The sequence below is a fragment of the Pteropus alecto genome, unplaced genomic scaffold, assembly GCF_000325575.1.
Source record: "Pteropus alecto unplaced genomic scaffold, ASM32557v1 scaffold164, whole genome shotgun sequence".
Lineage (NCBI taxonomy): Eukaryota > Metazoa > Chordata > Mammalia > Chiroptera > Pteropodidae > Pteropus > Pteropus alecto.
In genome coordinates, this window is record NW_006439568.1 from 7,934,661 (window position 1) to 7,949,370 (window position 14,710).

The following is a 14,710-nucleotide window of genomic DNA, read 5'->3' on the forward strand; positions in this document are numbered from 1 at the left end:
AGGGTCCGAAAGCAAAAGAGAAATAGAGCAGCAGCCTGTTGAGGAGTGGCTTTCTGGACTTTCATATGTTTAGGTCCTATACAGTGATGAGGGCTCATGACCAAGTGAGAAGTGTCAGGGAGAGGTACAGTTGGAAGAAACAGCCTCCAAATGGACAACTCAAGAGAGCTTCCTGACCCGAAATCTGTGCTTGCCTATAAGCCCAAAAGAAAAATCCTCAGGAAGATTCACATTTCACATTAGCATGCAAAAGTCTTCAGGAAAGTCCATTAGTTAAAGACAACTAACTTCTTGTAAGGCTGAATTCTTCAAAAACTATCCTTTGATATGTTGCAATATCCATGGTCCTCTGTGTAAGTACTGCTACACAGCCAATAGAAGGGTTTTAATTTAACTGTAGGGCGACATCAACAGAGAAGATATTCTTGGAGACCCATGTCGTCCTGGGTTACAAGATAATTTAGAGGTCAGAATACTACGGATGCGAGCCTTGCTAAGAGACTGCTGCAGTGTTTTCATTCCAGTCCTTATCAGGTGTAGGACAGTGGCTAAGGCATGACAAAAAGGAGAGTCGAGAGTAATCGTTAATGATGAATTGACAGGTTTTTTGGTCACTAATTTCTAAAAGGAAGCAGGAAGAAGGAGGACTCACATAATCATAAAACTATAGAGCAGGAAATGACCTTTAGGGGTCATCTAGTTTGTTTTGTTTTTTGTTTTTTTTTCAAGCTTGTATTTAGCCTTAGGACCGTCAAACCTCAAAGTTTCAAGGAGAAACCTAAGTGCAGAACAGAAGGAAGCAGAGGGCTGTGGCAGTGTTGATCAAATAGAAAGGAAAAGTGGGAGGGAGAAATTTTACCTGTCACATTGTGAAATTTTGGCTGGGAGATTTAGGGTATTCTAGGGCCTCAAAATACAGACTTCACAATTCAAGTATCATTTTTCTCTCACCCTCAGAAGATTCCAGGACAAATAAGGTTCAGAGGCAGGAGTATTTCACAGGAATAATTTTAGAGTCACTGATTTGTGGGAAGACCCATAATTTGGTGGTTAAAAGCTACATCCTAGAGTTGACTATTTGAGACCAATTCCTGGCCCTACGGAGCCTCTCCATATGTTAACATTTAACAAACTGCTTAACTTCTCTGTATATTTCAGTTTTCCCATTTGTAAAATCGGGATAATAATAGAGTAGTCTCCATTTCCCAGAGTTATTGTGAAGATGAAATGAGCTATTCCATCGAAAATGCTCAGCACAATACCTAACATAAGGCAAGAAGTAAATTTAGCTCATTATTTAATCATTAGCTCATTATGTAAGGTTGTCACTATATGCCAAAACTGTGCTAGGTACTGGAGAGGCAGAGTAGAACAAGATACTATTTAACCCTTTAAATAATAGTTACATTCATTTACTGAATACTTACTTTATTACAAGAAACTTACCTATGTTACCTCTTACGGTGATTTAAAATATGTCCACAAATTCTTAGACACCTCCTTCAAAAAGCAGAGCCCAATTCCCTGCCCTTGAATGACAGCCGAACTACAGAGCTCGCCGCCAGCAAGTAGAATAGGCGGAAGTGACGACATGTGATTCCAAGAGCAAGTCACAAATGACGTCGTGGCTTCCTCCTTGTTCTCCCTTGATCACTCTCTCTGGCGGAAGCCAGCTGTCATTTTGTGAGGACAACCGGAAGTCTCATAAAGAGGTCCACGTAGTGAGGCACAGAGGCCTTCTGCCAACAGCCAGAGCGAGTGAGCCACCACAAAAGTGGGTCCTCCAGCCCCAGGCAGGCCTTCGGACGACAGCCACCTGACCAGTATCTTGACTGCAACCTCATTAGACACCCACTCTGAGCCAGAAATACCCAGCTGATTCCCCAAACCACAGAAATTGTGTGAGATGATAAACGTTTACTATTTTAAGTCACTAAGTTTGGGGTTAATTTGTTAAAACAGATAGATAACTTATTTTCAAAAAGCCCCTGAGAGGGATATATTTTTGATCCATTTTATAGATGAGTAAACCAAGGCCAGAGATGTTAATTACTTTATTTCAGTCCACCCACGTGGTATGTGGTGAGAAATAGATTTCAAACTCAGATCTATATGTTTCCAGGGTTTAGGGTATTTCTGCTCCATCACTGTGCCTCCAAAGGCAGAGTCAACAATGCACATGGCACATGTAAGGAGTTCTATGGTTGGATTTATTTTTTTCCTGAGACCAGCCCAGGGGATGTGAATGAAGGACCCCTAAGGGTCCATAGAAGGGTTATATGAGGAAGGCAGAGATCACCTTAACAAATATACACTGTATCACTTAAGACACCTAACAGATACTACCCCCGTGTTTAAAACAATGAGACAAAAATTAGCTGATAACTTCCCCCACCTCCATAAGATTCACATTTCCTTGAATAAAACCAGACTTCACAGAAATACCTTTCACATGCCAAATTGTTCTCTAACAGGTACCATGGGTTGGAAAAAGCAAGCAGAAGGCAAAACCTAGGCCCATATTACGCTAATGCTTGCCTTATCGCACAAGGCACATCTCGAGTGAGCTGCATTCTTTCTCTCCCAGGTGCAATCTAAATCATCTCCTATGTCCTATTTTTCTTTAACTTCTCTGAGTTTGGCAGACATGACGATTGAGCCCTAGATCATGCCTTCAGGTTTATGAGGACAGTCATCTGTCATCAGCACCTGCAGTGCCTTTTATAGGGCTCCGACTACACGAATTCCCCTGACTCTCACATTCTGACAACTGATGACCCTTTCTCATCTCTAACCACGAAGGCTCAATTCCATCCTTTTCTTTTGCGACAACATAATATGCTATTTTTTTCTGCCCCCGGGGAAAATAAGAAAGCATAGAGCTCCCTAAGAAGAAAAGGGTGCACAGGGTTTTATCCATATCACTCATCTGCCCTCCAAGAAGAGAGGCACAAGGAGGGGCTCCTTCAGGCCCAACGTGCCCTGCTCCATGTTGTGACTTTGGTCTGCCACTCTCCCAAACCGCCTACGGCAAAAACACAATATGTGGAAAATTGGAAAGGCAGCATAGAACAATGTTTAAACACATGGCCAAAATGCCTGGGAATTTTTAAAGCACTTAGAAGAATTTCTGGCGAATTGTAACCATTTTATGTGTCTGATTCATACAGGTAGCTTAAATCTATTGAACAAACTCCCATTTCTTTAGAGACCTGCCTCTACTCTAAGATGAAGCTTTAATTATCATTTAATCCTCACAAAAATCTTACAGCATATTAAAGTATTGAAGTCCAAAAGAAAAAAAATATATGAAACTGTTTAACTATGCCCCCATTCGAAACTAAGAATTTGATTATTTTAAAAGTTGACTGTTTCGAATATATAGTCATTCGCATAAAGTCTTTCCCAGTAGTTTTTCCTTCATGTTCTCTAATTTTGGTGTGCTAGGAAATTATTCTACAGGACTGTATACATAAAATTACATGTCCTATATTTCAAGGGGCCACATAAGGCATTTTCAAGCACAAAGTTGCTCATTCCTAATTTTTACTCTATACTTTCACTTGAGAATCTAACCCTGAGTGCTGACTCTCCTTCGTTAAATTTAGTTGTGTATCAGATGTGACTTCATGAGTAAATGAACTTCCTATGTCATGCCCGAAATGCTATGTTCAACTGTGGCACATATTTCTCAGCTCTGCACACAGCCTACCATATATCACGAGCTTCTATGCAAGCACCTGGCACATAGTAAGTCCTCAAAACATACTTTTTAAATGAAATGGAATGGAACTGTCACTTTGCTATGGTGAAGAAAGAGAAGAAAAAAAATAATCAAAGAGTGGCTGATAAATGGGTCATTTATTATATTTAATTGAATCTTTTTATTGGAGTACAACACACACGCAAGCAACTTCCACAAATCACACATATACATTTTCACAAACATTATACACATGTATAATAAACAGAGTGCAGTTCAAGAATCAGAAACCCCCCCAACACCCCAGATGCCATCATGGGGCTTCCTTCCAGTAACTATTCCCCACTTTGACCACACCCTCCACACTAGAAGGAACCACTATTCTGACTTCCAATGCCATAGATTAGTTTTTCTACGTTTTAAACTTTACATAAATAGAATCACATCACATGTACTTCTTGTTTGGCTTTTTTTGTTCAACATCCTGTAGCGTCTACCACTACGCTCAATGATCCCCACTTCCGGTTATTCATGGCCTTGTCTTATCCTCTCCTTTTGAGTAACTGGCATCTGACTAATAGAATATGGCAATGTTGAGGGGATGGCATTTCCATAATCAGGTTACAAAAGGTTGTGACTTCTATCTTGCTATACAATTCTACAGCCTCCTTAGCTTGCATGCTTTGATGAAGCAAGCTGCCTTGTTGGAGAGGCCCTTGTGGCAAAGTACTGACTGAGGATGGCCTCTGGCCAACAGCCAGAAAGGAACTGAGGCCCTCCATCCAACAGACTGTGAGGAACTGAAAGCCACCAACAGATTTCAATTGTTGAAATTATGAGCTTGGAAGCTGAGCCTTCCCCAATGAGCTTACAGATGACTTCAGAGCAACCAATGCCTTGATTGTAGTCTGTAAAAACCCCTCAGGCAGAGCTGTGTCCAAATTTCCATCCCACAGAAATTGAGAATAATATATGTTATTTTAAATCACTAAATTTTGGGGCTATTTGTTACCAGCAGTAGATAACTAATGCATATTATTCATCAGTTTGTTGTATGTACTTGTAATTCATTCATTCTCATTACTTTATAGTAGGGTTTGAAAAACCTCTTTCCTATAAAAGTCCAGATAGGAAATATTTTGGGTTTTGCAGACCAAAAAGTAAAACTGAGGTTATTATGTAGGTATTTTTTATAATTTTGATATATCACAAAATATTCTTTTGACTTTTTTCCCATTTAAAATGTAAAAATTATACTTATGAGTGATACGAAGATAGATAGGGAGCTATATTTGGCCCACGGGCCATAGTCTGCCGACTCCTGCTATGGAGGACGGTTTGGTTATACCACAATGCATTTAGCCAATGTATTGTTGATGAACATTTGGGTTGTTTCCAGTTTGTAGCTATTCAAATAACGCAGCCATGAACACTCCTGTATATGTCTTTTGGAAAAGATGTGTATGTGTATCTGTTTGGTACATACATCTAGGGGTGGAATTGCTGGGTGACGGGATAAACTTACATTCGGCTTAACATGCCAAGTGGTTTCCCATAGTGGTTGTGTCAATTTTCACAACAGCAAGAGTATATAAGAGTTCTTACTGCTCCATAATCTTGCCAAGAGTTGGTATTTTCTGTCTTTTTCTTTTGGTCATTCTAGTAGGAACTTATTATTTTTTCAAAGCTCCCCAGGTGATTTTAATATTCAGCAGTAATTGAAAACCTTGAGTAACTGCTGCTTATCCTTCATTAGGTTGAACCACATAAAATTGCTCCATTTATAGGTTAGAAAAAAGTTAAATATTGGCTATTCCATATGATTAAACTAATATTTCCTTCACATCTTATTTACATTTACGCTAAAAATGAAACTTAAACTGGAATGCATATCAGTTAGGAAAGATCTCAGACTTCCTCTGAAATGAGATTTTAAAAATTAAAAATGAATTTCAGTGATTTTTACATTTTACGATCACCCAGATTCTTAAAAGCTTGAAAGTAAACCAAAGGTTTTCTTCACCTTTGCTGCAGTTAGAATCACCTGTGGGTTTTAAAAACTTAAGTATACCTACCCAAACCCACAGAAATCCTGAGACTAAGGTGGGGCTTAGGAATGTGTAAAAGGCTGATGCACAGACAAGGTTGAGAACTATTGATACTGCCTATGGTCCCTTGACTTTCTTTTCCATTTATTCAATCAAAGGAAATGAATGCTTTGGTGATTTTATATACTTGAGAGAGGTGAGAAGCACTTGGATTTCAGTTCTTTCCATATTTTGGAATGCCTGGTTGCATATGTGGTTGGAAAAATTATTTTGGCAACTGTATTTCACTAAATAGGTCTCTCTTTACCAAAGCTGGAAGACTTGGGTTTGATTTGCACACAGCTGTGTGAATTCAGAGTATCATCAAGGGCATTTAATTGACGCACACTGGTCTTTTTTAAAGACCCAGACACAGCCATATTACCCAATAGGAGGATTAAGCACATAGGTTCTTAGTGGTAAGAAGAGCAGGTATGCACGTGCACATAGAGAAACAAAATTGTAAAAAAAATTAAAATTTATGACCAAGACAGAGAAAGAAAATCTAAGTAGTTATGATAATGGAAACAATCAGATCTTCGTACTTTCTTAGAGTTATTTTCCAGAGTCGTTTTTAAACATATACATGGGGGAGGGGCGGAAATGCTGGGCGCTGGGTGGAAGTGGTACCACGTGCATTTCCGAGTTCAAGGCCTTTACAAGTCTTACTGCATGCAGTTTCCAGTCAGTTTTCTTCCTAAAGCCATTCCGTTACCTCTACCTGCATCAGTATTTCCACACGCAGGGGGAAAAAAAGTTTGGGAACTTCACTTTTATCAGTATCTACCAGCTCTGGAATTCTATTTCGCTCCACAGGACTCTTTTACCTGTGCGCTCAAAGCACCCCCAAGCACCTGGAATTAGGACACAGGTTCAGAAGTTGAAAGAACACGAGCACTTAGGCGTTGTTAATTAACAGGCCCTATCACAGACTGCCAACAGGTCCCAGGCCGGGCGAGCTGAAAGCTTCCTACCCTGGAAGCCACACAGGCTTCCATCGTCAGACATCCTCAGGTGGAATCCTGGTTCCTAGATTTTGCTCCAAATAACCCCTTAGGGGAGATGCCTATTTGGGATTTTTAAGCCGTGCTCCACCCCTAAGTTAAGTGTTAGCCACCTGAACCACGGAGAGGATCAGCTTTATCACCTGACGGGATTCGGCCAAACCACACATCCCGGGGCGCAGAGGTTCAAATTTCAACCGCGCCCTGTGCAGCGACTCTCTGGCCCAGGCGGAGAACCAAAGCCCGCTGCTGGCTCTCCTCTCACTAAATGGGTGGCTAAGGAAGCCAAAAAACACGCTCGGAAGGTCACACCAGAAACCCTGCTGCTTCGTGCCTCCCACGCGACCCCTGCCAGGTGCTTACCCCCTTCTAATTGAAGGGATGATCTCAATCACGGGTTTGTACTCTAAGCGCGGAACGAAACCCAGCGCACGGCATCTTGGAATATGTAGTCCCTGACACCTCCTTGGGTCCCCGGGTCTGCTCACGAGACCCTCCAGAACGCATTGCTCTAGGTGGAGCAGCTGAAACTGGAGCTGCCATCCGGGTGTGGAGGCGGGGCCGCGCCCCGCGCAAGACTTGGGGCGCTTTCCCGGGTAGGAATGAAGGCGGGGAACTACACTTCCCAGGCCGCCCTGCGCCGAGCTGGGAGCCGGCAGCCTCGCTTTGCGTGACCGCGGCAGGTTGGTCCTGGAGCAGATGAGCGCAGAATTTTTAGGCGAAAGCGCGAGGAGGGGGGGAGCGCGGGGCAAGAGGAGTACCTCGGCCGAGAAAATTATGCATGCGTTAGGGAGGCTCTGAGAGAATGGCTGTGGAAGGTAAGGGACGCTTGGGCATTTTAAGCTCCCTCGCAACCCGCGCACCCCAATACACACATCCCTGGTGAATCTTAGGGAACGTGGGGAGGAGAGGAAAGAGGGTGGTGGCGAGCGTGCCCTTTCCTCCTACACCTCTTGGCACTCACCTGAGCCACGAAAGGCCAGTAGGCGCTTTAGTCAGTTGCTTTGGAAGGACACGTAGGTGCGCAGGACTTTAAGGTTGGAGTGTCTCTAATGTGAAACGATGCGCTGGAAATGGGGGGAAAGTCGGAGAGACCGGCATGAGGTCGCACCCCCAGGTGCCCCTTTCGCTGCTCTCTCCCATCGGGGCTGTCTGGGGGGGCACCGGGCTGGGGATGCTCGCTTTGCCCCCCACACGTGGGGGAGGACCCTGGCCAGGTGCGTCATCGGGAAGCATGGACTGCGATTGGGTCGAGGGCCCCTTGTCGTGTGCACCCGGCAGGGACGGCAGCAGATGAACCCCGGGAGTGGAGGTGCCCCTACACCTGTCTCTGTTTATACGGCCCTCCGGGGTTAGCAAAGTTTACAGAAATGAAATGGGATCAACTAGGGATAAAAAGGACAACCAACCTATTCGATTGGGGTGAATTCTTTTCTTTGAAGACCACCTTCCTCTTTCCTGGTGTAATTTTGGCCTTTAGCTTTGCAGTTCTGGCTCAACCACCTTTCCTTCTGCGAACTTCCTGGTTGAAAGCAGGGACAGGCGGTTTGTGACAAATCTCGAGTTTTCATTTCGGATTCTCTTACCTCGGCTTTCTTGTTGAGCGCGTAGTTTCTGGGGCTCGGGGCCGGGGATGGGGGGGTAGGGTAATATGTGGACCAGATATGGTCTTGATGTCGAATGAGGACAAACTGCGTGATAAAATGAAATGACCATGGGACTAAAGGGGAGCTTAGTTCACCTACAGAATTATAGTTCCTGAGTGTGTCTCAGGTCAGAGGGGAAGGGTGCAGAGTAGGAAAGCGAGGGCATATGCCCGCCAGTTACATCAGGCTTCATGCCAAGGGGAAATGAGCCTGTTCCTTGTAGGCTGGAGGCAGGAAAGAAACACAGGGCTGGCTGGCTGGCGTAGAATCGCCCCTCCTTGCCCCAGGTGGGAGAAACTAAACTAATCTGACTCTTGATCTTTATAATTACCCTGAAGTAGCTACAACCCAGCTTCTGTAAACTATTGCCTTTGGGCTAGCTCGGGTTCAGAGATCCCCAAGCTGGCCACTTCTAGTTATCCATATCTAATACGTTTATTTATATATTTGATTTTCTAATTATATATAACATCTCTGACTTTGAAAAAACAGATAGCCAAAGGCTCTTCTATGTTTTCTGTGCAAATGTAATAGGGGGAGAATCTGGCTTTTTGCATGTTATAATTGTTGGTAAGTGAGACAAGACTTCAGATTTAAAAAAGAAAAAAGTTCATTCTGAGCTTGAGGCCAAGGGTAAAATCGATCTTCTGACACCCTACTACCTCACTCCTCAGATGACACTGATGATCACCTCTTCCCCATCTTTCTGTGTCCTCAATGCTGGACACACACTGGTTGCCAATGCGCAATATAGTCGAAAGCAATTTCCTGCTCACTGGACGAAGTATGGAATTAGTCATATTTCTTGTCTGGTGGGTTAGACCTTACAAAACAAGGGCTTTGGAAGGAAAAACATTTGGACTGCAGAGAGCTTATTTTATTTCTAGTGACTTATTTGGCTAACATGCCTTTCTAGTAAATAGGAGATCCTGAGTTTGAATCACAATGAGGTCTCTACTTGAAGAATGAAGGAAGTAGTTTAAACTTTGGCTGCAGGTATGATTCTCTTCTCTGATTTTTGCAAAGTCAGTTTTCTCTGCCTGGAATGGGCCCTTCTTGGCTCCTCTCATTTGGTCTTTCAAGGCTCAGGAAAAACTTCACTTCCTCTGGGAACTGGACCTAGCCAGCCTTTCTGCCTTCCCAGCACTCTGCCCTGTCTATGGGAGATGCCTGCACTCAGCTTTCCTAGCTAGCACCTGTGCTTACATCTATCCTAACACTCACCATACTTATCTGTCACTAGACCATAAGAATGTAACTCCTTGGGGGCTTAGAACCATGCAGTTTGGCTTTATATTTCCAGCCAACAGCACAGTACCTGACTCATCCATATAGGTACTCAATAAATGTTGGAATGCATGGGAAATAAATTCATAGAGCTTTTGTAACTGACTCCATAACGGTTCATGGGGTTTTCATAGGAGTACAAATGCCATAAAATAATGGGCTTCTGAGAAATTCGAAAGGGCAGGGGCGGTGGGGGGCGGGCGGGGGGTGCTTTAAAAGGACATGCCCCTCACTTCAGTTTTTTGTCCTGATACTCAAAGACTCTTTTAGAGCAGTGGTTCCTATCTGAGGGGTAGTTGTCCTCCTAAGACGTGTTTGGGATACGCAGGGACTGCTGTTGGGGGTTGCTACTGGTCTTTTGTGCTCGTGGGCCAGGGATGCTAACTGTCTGTCAGTGTGCATGGTCACCCCATACAAAGTCCCCAACCCAATGCCAAGTAACAACCAGTGTTTCAAAGCTCATTGAGAAACACTGATTCAGAGAATAACGAATGTTGGCAGAAGAACTGGAATAGGAAATATATGTTACTTAACATCTGAGCTTCAATATCTACATGTGGACAAAAATGGGCACATGACTAATTACTTTCCAGGAAAATTGTGCGGATTAAATAAAGGAAAGAACTTAAGGAAGGGTGCCTGGAACAAGGATCCTCAGTAAATGTTATCCGCACTCTCTCCCGTTCTTGGTTTAAAAAAAAACAAAACAAACAGTTATACTATTTGGCACATGTTTTGTATCCTGTCTTTTCTAATTAGTTTCAAATTAGAAGGATTTTGCGACGTGTAACCTGTTTTCTAAAGTGAGCTTAAACTTGTAAAAGTGTTAAAAGCAAGTAAGGAGCTCATTCATTTTGCTGAACCTGTAGCCTTGAGTTAAAGAAGAAAAAGAAATTCCCTTTCTTTATTTTATGACTACCCTGGTTTGCGTTTTCTTCTCTGGATTTAATTACATCATCTTATTTCTGTTCCCTGGCCTGACCAGAGCCTTGCCCTGGCGGGCAGCCGGACATCCTTGAGTTCTGTTTTCTGGCCATAGAGCCTGTGACGGTCTGCATTCAGAGTGGGATTATATTGGCATCCATTGCCTTTTTAACAAACCACTGCATTATAATAAATTACCTGAAATTGCTGGAAGACCGCTAGAGAGGACATGGGACACAGAAAGCACAGGGTAATCCGTTCTCCATAGAATGACTGTGTAGATGGTTGTGTCCATTGAGGCGATGTTAACTAACAGAAGTGAGTTGCAGCATTAAATGGGGAGAGGAGAAAGTAGCTTCATCAGGGACTGTGTTGATCACCTTACTCCAAGATTGGGGCCTGGTCCTTGAAGGACCACAGTGGTTATTTCATAAATGAAGCAAGAGAAGGGTTTTCCTACTTGTCCCCAATTCCTCTCCTGGCTTCATCCTCAGAGCTGTGTAAGTAAAGTGGGGTGGACGAATATTGTACATAATATTTCTATTCTAGATCTAATAGAGTATCCCCTCTTACTTGGGAGAAAAATGATTTCCAATGTTCAGCATCCCCCCCTTGAAGATTTCAGATGGAAGCCGATGTGCTCTAAATGACATCTGTGTTGGGGAATCTGAATTTTCCATCCTGAGTGCACAAATTGGCTTATCAAATGGCCTCTGAATCATTACATGCTTGGGTTCCACAGTTTATCTCCCATAAAAGAGTAAAACAAAAAAACTGCTTATCACCAAAATATAAGGATAAGTAAGTAATAACTGGCTGGAGAAAAGGGCAAACAAAATAGACACTTATAGCGAAGAGAAGCAGTTCGAAACGATGGCTCTGTACTCTGCTTTAATTCAGAACTGAATCACAGAGACTCGATGGGAGATAAAAACGTCATGTTTATTACAAGGCCACATGGGTTATTTTCTTTCTGGCTTTGGATTGGGTGATAAAGTGGACTTGCTAATATTATACTCCGACAGTGAACTTACCCTCACAAGAGTACTTGACTCTGTAATGGCGACAGCTGGAGAGCAGAGAGAATATAGGCTCCCACAACAGGCAGGTGGGACCTTAAGGGAAGGAGGGAGGCCTGAGCCACCTATGCTTTGTTCCCTTTCCCAGACTTGCATGTCAATCATTGTCTTCTTTGAGAAGAGCCCATGAGAGAGTAAAGACAGACCGGAAGTGTCATTCTCGTGGATTTCCTCTCGTGTGACAGATGAAGCAAGGAGGAAGATTGCTGTCTTGGTGCTAACACACCTGCATTTCCTTGTTGAGAACATCACTCTCTTACCTGGCGGTGCTTCCTGAGGTCTGGCGCTGTCTTAGGCCTGGCCCACGGCAGACCCCGTACAAAGCATGATGAACGAATGAACGGATGGAAGACTGAATGAATTTGTGGTAGGGTTATGGGTGCTCCTGATTCCACATAGCCCCCTTCCACCCTTAAGGAGAACTGCCTGCTGTGTTACAGAGTATATACATGTCGTAAAAGCAGTGGGACTGTGGACAGGCTTCCCTGACAGCTGCTCACCTGTGCAGTGCCGTGGTGTGACTCTGCAACTAACCGCTACCCCTTTCTCTTCCATTTCACTCGTCGCCAAGAGTCCTTTTTTTCTTTTTCTCATTTCTTTCTCTAGCTCCTAAGATATGACCTTTCCACACCAGCAGTTTCTATTAATCACAGTTTTAGGATATGACAGTGGTGAATAGAAGCCCATCACTAAAAATTCCTATCTGGTGACTGAGCGGGGCCTCAACCTGCTGTGGCAATGGTTCCCGCCACTCCCTTCTCTTCTCAGGACCTCTCAGCCAGTTCAGACAGGGCTTCGGTCTAATCCCACTGTTGCGATGCCTGACCCAGCCCTTCCGAATTCCTTTCAGCTCTCTGTTCCTTTCCCGTGTCTTGCTATACTCTATGCCATATGCCGGAAGAGGCAAGGGCTGCTGCTTATACGGGGGAGATGGTGTGGCACCTTTGCAGGTAGCTGTGTTCTGTAATGCTGAGTCACAGTAGGTGCTGTGGTGGTGACCTGTCACAGGAGGAATAGCCAGGGGTCTGAACCTGGTCCTTGAACTCTGGGGAGTGTCAGATGTGCATTTAATTAATTAGGAGAGGGGTGGGGATTCACTGCAAACTTTCTTCTGCTGGCACTCAGGCAGGTTTTGCATTTTCTGTTGGTAAGCAGTACTACTGCCTGTGTTCAAGGAACTCTACTAGATTTGGGGGAAATCTAATGAAAAAGGAAGCTTAGCACAATCTTCTCCCCGCCCCCTCCACTTTGGCGAAGGAGACAGAGAAGCAGATTAGGCTGAATGATATAAGTGCTAAATAAAAGTCCAAGAGACATAACGTGGGAGGTCTGAGAACAAGTGGAGCATTGAGTTCTGAGCTGGATGGGGAAAAGCTCACCAAGCAGGTAGCATTTGAGTGAGCTTTTAGTTGGATGCTGATGGGTGGGGAATGGGGGAAAGGGCATAAAACAGTGGTGTATGATCTACATAATGGATTGTGCCGCTCCCCCCTCCCCCCCGAGTTCTGGTGTTGTGGTGGTTTAGCCCTTTATGGGCAGCAAAGTGAGTGAGGACGCCCCTGAAGTCATGTCTGGTACGTTCCTTTTCCTACAGGCTCCATTATCTGCCTGGCCAAACCTTCAGCACTCCCCACAGCCCAGTTAGATCTTGCGTATGGTCCTTTTGAAACCACAGGAGCAAGAAAGAAAGCTGCTCTGCTATAAATCAAACTGATTCCTCCCCAGTTTTCTGAAGTGTAATGTAGCAGCAGTACCAGCTCTGAGCTGGCTCATGAGAGCACACTTGGCTATATTTAGTCTGATTTTCTGAAGTGTGGGTGCAAGAAGCTGCTTGTATGGCTTCATTCCTCTAGCAAAGAGCGTGAAGGGGCAGCAGCTGTTGGGTGACAGGGGTGGCCTCCCCTCTGCGTTCAGCAGCCTTTTTGCAAGGGCATTGGGACTGGGAAGAGCCAGCTGGCAAGTTCAGTTCCTTTGCTTCTCGGCTGTTCTTGCTGCTGTGAAAGGTGTTTGGGGATTTTCTAGACAGAACACCAGTTTTCAGTGACTTGACAGATGTTTGTGGATTGGCCATGTGGATTGAACCTCAGCTACTGCTGACTTGAAGAACTGGGCCACAGAATGGGCTCAGGCCTGCTCATGTCACAGTGTGGGGGCCATAACACTCACAGTGCTGTCGTTAAATGTACAAGCTCTGCAGCAAACCGGGTATGCACCCCAGCGCTGCCAAGGACCTGGCGTGTGGGCCTGGGCAATTCACTGGACAGCTTAGAGACTCCTTTGCTCATCAATCAAATGGGAATATTAATGGTAATGACCTCAGGCATGTTGAGACGGTTATTATATTAGTATTAAGAACGCTCTTAGGACTCATTCTGGTAGTTGCTCAATAAACACTCAGTAAACGTTGGATAAGATGATGATGATGCTGTCTGTCTCCTTATCGTCCTACCACACTTAAAGTAATTGTTATGGCCCCATGGTGGTATAGTGTCTGGTACCACACTAGTTGCTCAATGAAGGAATGTAGTTTATCCAGAGTTGGGATAAAACCAACAAAACGTAATTGGTAAAATATGAGGGCTCTCATATTTAAATGTATTATTTGATTTATTATCTGGTACCCCATGGTTGCGAGGTAACAGAGGGAAGTAAACGTTGTTATGAGTATATTCTTAAGGACTCATCACTTAATTTTTCCCCTCCGAAAATTTACTTGACGCTAGCACCCACGATTTTGTAGGCTGGGATCTTTTTGATGAGCACCCATGTGTACAATACAATACGTATGTAAATCGATTGCAAAGAGGAATTTCAGATCTTTCAAAAGGGGGGAAATTTTATGGACTCTCTGAAAGTGACATTGGAAAACCGATGGAATCATACAGCTGTGACCCAGTTAAAAGTTGGCTAAGTTAAGCCTGATAACCATTAGAGAAAAAATTGACCTAAGATGCTGACTTGATAGGCACTAAAGAAAAAT

General features: G+C 43.9%; 1 protein-coding gene and 1 long non-coding RNA gene across 7 annotated transcripts in view; one reads left to right on the top strand and one right to left on the bottom strand.

The window, feature by feature from the left end:
• The window catches only part of LOC107196003, a 29,016-nt gene extending 20,847 nt beyond the window's left edge, over window positions 1-8,169 (bottom strand). The window contains exon 1 of the long non-coding RNA XR_001517315.2: window positions 7,759-8,169. This is a non-coding gene — a long non-coding RNA (uncharacterized LOC107196003). The remainder of the gene's footprint in view (window positions 1-7,758) is intronic.
• The window catches only part of SAMD12 (sterile alpha motif domain containing 12), a 361,188-nt gene continuing 353,906 nt past the window's right edge, over window positions 7,429-14,710 (top strand). For 2 of the 6 annotated variants that reach the window (XM_015593032.2, XM_025050119.1), the window contains exon 1: window positions 7,434-7,612. In XM_015593032.2, the coding sequence (XP_015448518.1) occupies window positions 7,600-7,612 (13 nt within the window). In that variant the 5' untranslated portion in view covers window positions 7,434-7,599. Of the gene's footprint in view, window positions 7,613-14,710 lie in introns of all 6 variants that reach the window. The other 4 variants (XM_015593031.2, XM_015593030.2, XM_015593033.2 and 1 more) reach the window with 4 other exon arrangements.